The sequence below is a fragment of the Euprymna scolopes genome, chromosome 22, assembly GCF_053919585.1.
Source record: "Euprymna scolopes isolate OS-2025 chromosome 22, ASM5391958v1, whole genome shotgun sequence".
NCBI lineage: Eukaryota > Metazoa > Mollusca > Cephalopoda > Sepiida > Sepiolidae > Euprymna > Euprymna scolopes.
Genome location: NC_136503.1, coordinates 79,975,368 through 79,985,899, shown reverse-complemented (window position 1 = coordinate 79,985,899; position 10,532 = coordinate 79,975,368). Strand labels below are relative to the sequence as shown.

The 10,532-nt window shown below is 36.7% G+C and overlaps 1 protein-coding gene across 1 annotated transcript; it reads right to left on the bottom strand.

The window, feature by feature from the left end:
* Positions 1-8,477: 8,477 nt before the first annotated feature.
* On the bottom strand, positions 8,478-9,776 carry LOC145243725 (uncharacterized). Its single transcript, XM_080106776.1, has one exon. It carries the CDS (start codon positions 9,774-9,776, stop codon positions 8,478-8,480), a length of 1,299 nt encoding a protein of 432 aa, XP_079962902.1.
* Positions 9,777-10,532: the final 756 nt, after the last annotated feature.

The following is a 10,532-nucleotide window of genomic DNA, read 5'->3' as shown; positions in this document are numbered from 1 at the left end:
AATTAGTATTATCTGTTCTTGTAGTGCTGCTCCTGGCTATAGGTAGTGTAATTTGGTAACAGTACGTCTTTGGAAAGTACCAGGAACAGCGTTAATAATTAATATACGTGCAGTAAAAGTTGACAAATGAAAACGATGGATAAAAACCATGAATGAACTTTAGAATGAAAGCGAGAAAACATTAATTAACAAACAAAATATATTTACATATCAACAAATTTATAGAAATGTAAAATATACTTTGAAAGACAAAAGTTTTGGAGAAGTTTTAAAGTCCTTGAACAAGAAGTAGACAAAGCCATCAGAAAGTTCGTTTCAAAGTTACGTTGTGTGTGTGTGCGTGTGTGTGTGTGTGTGTGTGTGTGTGTTGTGTGTGTGTTGTGTGTATGTGTGTGTGTGTTGTGTGTGTGTGTGTATGAGTTTACCTTCTGGGTTGTCGATGTTCATTGAAGCTATAGAAAGAGGCTTAAAGAGATGTCAGTGTCGCTCGTTCCAGTCTTCTCTGATGCGAGTTAGAAAATCGAGGCGCATCGCAAGTGTAGAAAGAACTCTGTAGGAAGAATTCTCAAATTCATTAAAAAAAAAAAAGCTTGTGTTATTTCACACAGAATTGTACCTATTTACTTGCCTCCCCACGAGGGCAGAGTTAGACACTAAGATCGGTTTTTAATGTGGGGGAAGGAACAAAAATTAAAATTGTCTCGTCGTGAAGGATTTCTTCCCCACTAACTGAGAACAAAAAAATTGAAGACTAGCATCAGAACAGATACTACACTTTGAGTTACATATTTTTTATTTACTCTGAAAAGTTGACAACAAAATAGCAATAAACAAAAAATTAGGCACAAGGCTACTCAAAAATTGTTTGATCTTGGCCCGAAGGCCAAGCTGGAGCTTGAAATGATTTTATTGGTTGGGAAATATTTTCAGCACATACATTCCAGTGAAAACCAGCTTGATTTTGAAGTGACAACACAGAGAGTAAAAAAGGAGTAGCAATTTAAGCCATATGTTCTTCAGCATCCGTCCGTGAAAAGCAGAAAGAACAAGGTGGATGAACAAAGAAAAGGAGTAGCTTGTTGTACTCGTTCATCTAGTCTCACACATCCATTTCCAATCTATGACAATAGCCCAAAAGAGTCGCCAAAAATACACAAAAAACTTCCATTGCAAAAACCTGGAAGAATGAACCAATCAACAACAGTCTGCCAAGTATTTTCTGAATCAATTTACCCAGGACTAGATAGAATAAGGAAGATTCTATAGACTGACTAAAAAGAGGATCACTCCACTCTAATCAGGAGAAAATTATAATGGCTAACCAAGATCATAGTTTGATGACGAATGCTTTTAAGAAGATAAGTATTCTCAGTAATGAAAACAAGTGTAAGTTCTGCCACACACAAGTATGAAGGTGTGAGCCACCTGACATTCAACTGCGAAGATTCTGCTGGGGGGGGGGGGCGACTACTATATGATGTGACACAATGGTGTGTATAAATATTTCCACTGGACGATCTGTAAAAATTTGAATATCGAATATAGCAGCAAATCCTGGGAACAAGGAGAATTCAGTTACTAGATAAATGACAAGCAAAACTAGCTGCACCTTAGAAAGAAAAGATGAAAACAACTTGAAAATAGAATACTTTTTCTAGTGCCTTTAAAATATGCCGAAAGCAAGTGTTGACTGTAAACTCAGTACAACTACAAGGGTGACGGTAGCGTAGGTAAAAATTCAAGGACTGTTTTCTCTGTTAACATCATCAGCTGTCCTCTTTTTCAAAGCCGGAAGTTGTATAACAACGCCATGTTATACAGTAGTGGGTGTTAGGCTCTCATCCAATTCTTTCTTGCCTAACTCTAGCAAACTGACGGATCCACGATTAGATGGATTTTTTTATGGAAATCATTCCAGACAAGCCATGAAACCACTTGATATAAAAAGTTAGCAAAAGCGAAAGATGATCATCACAAAGACAGATGTCTATTGACCTTAGCCATGTAAAGACCAAGGAAGAAAATAGTAAGCAGGAAGAGAGTTCCACAAGTTTTCACCACTTATCAAGGCCGATAGGCCACTCAAGGATAAGTGTTAAAGAGTGTACAGTAGTCAAAAGGACAATATAGTAATCGATAGTAATGGAAGTTCGGTAAATTGGTTAACTTAAGTGGAACGGCTCATCAGAAACTTGTCCACGTTGCACTTGAAGACAACCATATTATAGACTGCTGGAAAGCAGAAAAACGGAAGACAATTCCACAGGCGTGCAGTTTTAAGAAAGAAACTTTATTAATGGAATCTATGTTTATATTTAGGCACAGATAAAGAGTGGGGGGGGGAATTATCGATAATGTTTTCAGCTAGTCGAGTGTTTCTTGTGAAAGTTTAGTGAGAGGGGACCATAGATTGAAGCTCAGTCGAACACTTTCCATGAAAATAAACACTTTCCAGGAAAATAACGATAATAGATGTAGCTTTTGATGGACTGCTATTCTCATCTTCATATTTGTTATTGTTTCACCACGTTTCAAGCCAACTCATCCTCTGGCCTTCTTCATTCCTATCTCATTGCGGTTAATCACCCAAAGAAGGAGAGAGAGAGGATGAGTTAACCGAAACGACAACAACTACGACAGTCCATAAAAATAATGATTGCGTAAAAAAGAAACTTTATAATTTTAATATATATTTTTGTGTGTTTTACTGTTAACTTTTCTACAGAAGCTGCTACAACGAGTGGACGATCACCCCAAACAACAGCAATAACAACAATAACAACAGCAGCAGCAACAGCAGCAGCAGCAGCAGCACGGAGATGCCGTTGGCTATGTGGTTATCGACATGGATTGATAACCTGGTTGTGCCAAGTTCGAATCCAGTTCGTTCTAGAGAAACACTTTCAACCTTCATGCGGTTTCGCCTGAAGGATTCTAACTGGAAAGATATTGGGCAAACAAATGTCAACAATAATCATCTGATTCATTCGAAATGAATGCTGCTTGATAATAACAACAACGGAATGTTAGAAAGCTCTCTTTGGTCCTACATCCGTTTTCATAGACACACAATTTTATGCCCTCTACTGATCCAAGTTATGACAATATGACCATTAAAAGCACCCTCAACATGCAAATCTGGTAATCCCCTGGTGTAATTAAATAGTTGCAGGACTCAGCGCCAGCTCACAAGTCCAAAAGTAATAACAATATTTTATTAGTTAAGATCCTACAACACAAGAAAACGTTGTTCTTCTCACTCCTGACCACAGTCGAATCCTCCTTAATCTCACATAAATATTTAATTTTGTTTTGTAATAAATACTTGTCGAGCATACGGGTATATCCATAAAAAAAAAAAAAAAATTCGATTCAATTTTAGCCAAAACGCATTTAACATACTTAGACATTTTATTTATTTTTTAGCGATATTCAGAGAAGGGGCAGGAGTTTCTAGTCCCTTACATGTACTTCTACTACCACTCATGAAAAAAAAAAACCCCAGACGATTTTATAACAAACATTTTTTTCTAAATGCACTGCATCTCCATGGTATATCAAATAAAGTAACAAAAATAAATCTATAAAAGTGATATTGTGTGTGTGTGTGTCAGGACATTTCTCAACCTATATACTCAACAGATTTTTTATCTACAGACTTAAAAAATTGGTATATAGTATATTCAGACATGTGGAAAACGTTTTAGTCCATTTTCATCAGACAAAAAGGGCCATTAAGTGGTCAAAATTGAAAATCATTGAGTCATCGGATTTTCACTTGTTTGCTGTTTCACATATGCGCATGCGTGAATAATTCAGATTACAGATTACTTATGTTTATAATAAGTACTTTGAAAGCACCTTTTGAAGATCGTGTCATGCTGGTCTAATTGTTTTAGGCTGTGGTTTTGATCTCGGCGTGACTATATTTTTTTATTTACAAGAAGTGAACGGTTTAGAAAAAAACCCATAATACTCGTATGCACATATCTCAGTTTCTGCATTAATAAAAATATAATATTTATGCATATTTTGTGGATGGGTGGCTTGCTAGTATATATATATATATATATATATATATATATATATATATATATATATATATATATATATATATATAATTCTACGACTACAATGGCAAAAAATAATACATTTTGAATAAAAAAAAAAGGAAGTGCTCATATAAAGAACGGGCTCATATAGTATTGTAAGAAAAATGTCATAAAAAGGACAATTAGAAACGCAAAATTTGTAGTGAATTGTTTGTCCTGAAAAGGACAGGTAGAAATACCAAATTTTAGTGAGTAGTTGTTTTAAATAGGACGAATAGAAATGTAAAGTTTGTAGTGAATGCCTTGTTCTGAAAAGGATAGGAAGAAATAAAAAAACGTGCAGTAAGTAGTTTATTCTGAAAAGGACTGGTAGAAATGCAAAATTTTAGTGAGTAGTTTGTCTTGAATAGGACAGATAAAAATGCAAAATATGTAGTGAATGGTTTGTTCTGAAAAGGTCAGTGTTTGTTCTGGAATGGATGTTTGTTCATAGTTTAGTCGAATTAATGGCGGAACAAATGGTTTATTCGACAGCCAGACAGTGTTGTACGGCATTTTCAATAACATACTTGTTCTCCAATATTCATAATTAAAAATAACTCACCATTGTCTTGTTGGATGTATGCAATTAATATATGCATATCAATCACACTTTACTGTAATTGCTTTATATGGTAGTTTTTTTTTTTGTGTGTGTTGTTGTTTTTTTGTGTTGTTGTTTTTTTTTTTTTGCTACTATGACTTCTACTTACTGCAGCATCATATATGTTTATTTTTGCTACCTTATTCTTCTTTCTATCATATTAACAACTTGTCGGAATCTGTCGGATTCTTAGGTTTTATACCCAAATAAAAGTGCTCATCTCTACAGCCACTGCTAATAGAACAAAAAAGGGATTTTCATTTGGTCTGGTTTCATGCATGCAAATAAGCCACAGATTATGCATGGTCAGAAAAAGACCTTGCGGCTTTAATCCAAAAGCTGTTCAAATTCTATCACCCGGTATTAAAAGCAGCACTAATATGACTGTAAATAACACAGATTGACTGTTGTTATTGTAAAGCTTTCATTAATCAACAAATCAAATAAAAGTATGTATACATACATGTTTATATGTGCCGGTCTTTTTATTCTCTTCATCGTCGCTGTTTCATGAGTGGTGGTTTCGTCTAGTTGTCGGCAATCGTCTGTTTAAATAAGATGAATAAAACTTTTTATGCATGACAGACACTGAGCTTCTTCAAGGTTTTATTGGAGATTATAGATTTATGAGGGAGAGACAAAATAACTAAATAATTGTTTCCTCCTTAACTTAAGTTCCTTACTTAAGAAATGCGTGACGCAGACGGACAGACATAGAAATAACATTTCTCTTTGACTATTCTACATTCTTGGCGTGTCTCGTCTTAATGATTTCCCTGGAGAGAATGGATTTAAAAACCTTTGTTTCTCTTGCTCAAGAACGTGACGTCATGTCATCTTTCGACTTTGTTTTATCTTGCCCCTGCCTTGTCACCCATCTCCATTCAACTCTGAGAATGGTTCTGTTATACATATGTAGGTTATCCTGACATGCACTAAGAGTGACCCTTATCAAAATTCACACTAGCTTACCTAATTGCTATTTACTGGCATAGGGTCTCTACTATGTAATAATGATTGATCTTACTGGCAGGGAACGAACTGAGTATGATGCTTCATTTATTCATTCATTTCGTATGAATCAGATATTTAAGTAAAAGTGCTGCAGTGGAACGAATTGGATTCGAACTTGACACAGACAGATTGTCAGTCCATGCCGCTAACCACTTAGCCACTGTCAACTCAATATGATAAGCAATATTCTTAAGGTATATTGAAGTATTTTGGTGGCAAAATGGTGTAAATTATTTGTTTATTGGGTACATACAGGAGGGATCACATGAAGGTTGCCAACATCCTATGTGAAAATGCTTCTGTGGATTAAACTGGATTCAGACTTAGAACAATCAGGTTGTCAGTCTGTATCATTAGCCAATGTCGTCACATATTCTCATGAAGGTTGAAGGTTCAATTCTCAGTGTGGGCAACCGAAAAATACAATTGTGAATTATTTAGAACCTTTATCTGATCACAGCTGACAGAAAGAAAGCATGCTACTCCCGTTAAGTAAATAATGGGTTCCATTTGAAATTCCATGTTCAACAGAAACATTTCTGAGTTTGACAAGATACACCTAAAGAAGGTTAGAAGTTGCATCGACTGAAACGTTGTGAAAATGACACTCAGAATGAGAACAATAGTTCAAATAATCCAAGTAATTTGAATATTCAATCTTCATCTTAAAAATTCAGAAACACAACAAATGATTATTATTGGCATTCTTTCCCCAGTTTGAATTCTTTCTAGAAAGCCTTTAGTACTTACGGGAGGGACCACATGAAGGTTACTAACATCCGTAAGTGAAAGTGTTTCTGTGGAACGAACTGGATTTGAACTTGGCACGTTGTCACTCCATGTTCGTAACTACTTAGCCACTGTCGTCCCATCACCGTATGAAAATCAACATTATTGTGAATGTATAATTAAGTGATTTGGTGGCAAAATTATGCGAATTTAATTTCGAACAAAAAAACTTAATTTTTCACAACTAATAAATAAAAAACGACTTTAATTTAGAACCAAGATTAACATATACAGAGTCAAGAAAACAGGCAAGACATTTTTGACTGTAAGAAATCCGACCTAAAATTGATTATAGTCATTTGTTTGTTTATCAAACCAATTTCAGTTACCAAAACGCTTTTTCAGAAAGCAAGCGACTTTTTCGGCAAAAAGGTCAGTACAGCTAGTACAGCTCTAATCTTGATTTTGCCGCATTCTTGTCAAGTCGTTGAGCCCAGCAGCCGAGGGACTCAGCAACAGTAGCAGCAGTAATTCAAACAACCCTTTTCAGAGCTAATTACCAGACTATTAATGTTATTCAAACCGCCCTTTTAAAGATGTCCCACGAAATACATGAATGCGATACACACTTCACACTTTGCTACTACATGCCTTCTGATATTCCCTTTACAGCCAGTGACTCCTGCAGCTTCCAGCACCTTCAGTTCACTCCTGCAGCTTCCAGTAGGCTCAGCTTACTCCTACAGATTCCAGTGGCTCCAGCTCACTTCTACAGCACCCTGCAACTCTAACGGTACCAACAACGAGCTGTGGTGGCCCTTGGCGTCTAACTATTAGCTCCAGTGCCATTAATGTTCAGTTACCTGCTCCAGTGCTCACTGGCGTCCAGCTACCTGTTCCAGTGCCCACTGGCGTTCAGCTCCCAGTTCTAGCGCCCGTTGACGTCCAGCAGCCAGTCGACGTCCGGCTACCATTTTCCAACATCAGATCCAATCTACACGACTAGAACAACCCTGAGGCGCATCATCTTAGAATTTCAACCACTCGCCTGCAACAATATGCGTTGGTTTTTTTGAGTCATCTGATTCTCCACTGTTCTTCTCTGTCTATAATTTTTACTTCGTACTATTTGGGTATATCGTTTCCCTTTTCTCTCCATATGTGGTCAGCTATACTCGACTTTTCAATTTCTCCGTGTATTAGGGCTTTTCAGTGTTCTTCTAACCTTACTTTTAGTGGGCGACATTATGGTGATTGCCGGGAGCTGGTGTCTTGTTGAAGTAGGAAGTGGGAAATACAGAAATAAAGATTGCTGAACTCACACAAGAATTGGAGAAAATTATGTATATTAAATTGAAAATATTACAAAGAAAAGGTTCTTGCAAAACTAATTGTGTTTGCGGCTTTAGAAGTCCAATAAAAAGTTCTTTATCGTCCAAAAGTCTTGGACGGCTCCCTGAAAAAGTTCAATCAAAATTCGGCGGCAAATTTAGGAGAGATTTTCCATAGTTGTCTATAGGCCGACGATTGATTCAAAAAGAGGGCGAATCTGTTTTTCCAGAATTCTGCTTATATTAAATGTTTGTTGATTGGCCAAGGAGCTTCATCCTAGCCAATCAAAATAGGGCTTTCAGAAAGGAGAAGTGGTCGATATAATTAGTTTGAACAAAGGGAGGTAACTACTTTTTTTTATACTCTCCCAACAACAACAAATAATGCGACGATTGAAATCGTTGCATGCTATATAAAGGCAATCAGTTACAATATTTGTGATTGCTACGTAAAGTGTTTAAATTAAATTGTACAGAATATTCTGTTTAATAGAAATATTTAACAGGTAGAATATACCTTAATGTGTTAGGCATTATTATGGCCCATTTACAATGCAAATTTTCTTTTTTTTTTTTTTAATAATAAATGTAATGTATAAATTAAATTGTACAGAATATTCTGTTTAATAGAAATATTTAACAGGTAGAATATACCTTAATGTGTTGGGCATTATTATGGCCCATTTACAATGGAAAATTTTTTTTTTTTTAATAATAAATGTATTCAGGATTAGATGTGGATTTCTTGATCCTTTTAGGCCTGTAATTGGCCATTTCTTCTGAAGGTTCCGATGGGTCCCTACATTCTTCTATAGGGTGGGATGCAAATTCATCAGATTCCTCATCTGCTGGGGTGTCAGGAAAGTGGTTATGAGTGAGTGATAACTCCAACGGATATAAATGTTTGAGGCTATGTGTTTCCACTGCACCATCACCTCTTTTTATTCGAGCAGAACGAACCTTGCCATCGTTGCCACTAAATAGCTCAATAACTCTGCCCAGCTTCCAGAAGGGCCTGGACTTGGCCGGATTCTTGACGAGTATTACGTCGTTGATATTTATTTTATTGTGAAATTCGATTTCGTGTAAATCCTTGCAACTCTCCCTCAGACTTAGCAAATATTCATCGTGCCACATCTCTTTGAATTTAGATATTAATTCCTCTCTGCTTTCCAAGGTACTCACAAGGAGAGACCTAGTTATTGGTTCTGTCTCAACCAAACTGGGTGTGTCAGATTGGAAGGAGAGCTCACAGTTTATATTTGGATGAGTGAAGCAGTTGGGTGTTAAGGGAAGCAGATCAATATCGGTAGAGCATCTGTAGGTCAGAGGTCGAGAGTTCACGGCTCTTTTGATGTCTGATAGAAGGGTTAGAAGGTTAAAATAACTGATTTTAGATCGGCCAAGTGTTTTGAATAGGCATGACTTTATCACTCTGATCATTCTTTCCCAAGTACTTCCAACCCAAGGGGAGTATAAGGGTATTTTTATGTGTTTAATGCCAGCGCTTGAATATGAGTTACAGAACTCATTACTGTTTATGTGATGTTTAATTACATCACCACCTAAGGCTGCATTAAAGGAACGTGCATTGTCACTGTATATGTGACTGGGAACTCCATAGGTATTTGAAAACCGAATCAAGGCTTGAATTAAGGCTTGTGTGCTCATATCAGGTACAAGTTCAATGTGAACAGCCCTCACGTTCATACATGTGAAAATTAATAAATACATTTTATGAGACTTTCCATCTCTTTGTACCCAGATGTGACCTGTGTAGTCTATGCCTGTGTGTTGGAAAGGATTGATTAATCTAACACGGTGTTTTGGCAAATTTGTCAATTTGGGGTATTTGAAGGCTAGGCTGTTGAATTTCCTACAGGTATTGCAGTTAGAAATCACAGTCTTCACAGACTGTCTTGCCTGTGGGACCCAGTATCCGGATAACCGCAATTTGGTCACTGTCGTACCAATACCCAAATGCCTGCATCGATTATGGCTATCCATAATCAGTAATTTTGTAAGAGAGTGATGTTTTGCAAGCAATATTGGATAGATTAAATTGTCGAATTGGCAATTCTACTATCCACTCTCAAAATCCCATCAGAATCGATGAAAACGTTAAGATTCTTCACCAGCACTGGGATTTCCCTGTCAAGAGGATTCTTCAAATAAGCAATTTCCTTTTCAAACGATTGCAATTGCATCATCTTTATCAGGTAATTCGTGGCTGTCTGTTTTGGATCTGAATGTTCCTTCACTTTTCTGCATCGATGCACAAACTTGAATACAAAAGCAGTTGATCGACACAACTTGTTGAAGTCCGAGAACCTGTCAAATGGAATCAGTGGTTCCCTAACAGCTTCACTCAATGTATTATGGAAAACACTTTCCACATGACACTTATTTTCCGGGCTCAGACAGCTCAAAGTACTCGTAGGCCACTTCTCAGGGCAATGGGCATATTTGGATATTGTAGTATGATAATTGACAATTGTTTTGGAAATTCCACATCTCACAGGACTGACTTGATGAGGATACAAAAAGTGTTGTACATTACCAAATGGGGCAATCCCTTGAGGCAAATCCCAGGCCTGTCCATTCATACATTTAATGATTCTGGAACCCTCCATGAACTGAAATATGTCAACTCCCAGGATACCCTGAATTGTTATGGAATCACCCTGTTTTTCATTTGAAAATGCCAATCTGTGTTTCAACTCATTCAGGTTGGACTTCACTTGGCCAAAGCTGGCGAACTGA

What these genes read in the sequence shown, in the direction of transcription:
- LOC145243725 (XM_080106776.1), bottom strand. Translation starts at nt 9,776, where the DNA reads ATGGATAGCCATAATCGATGCAGGCATTTGGGTATTGGTACGACAGTG.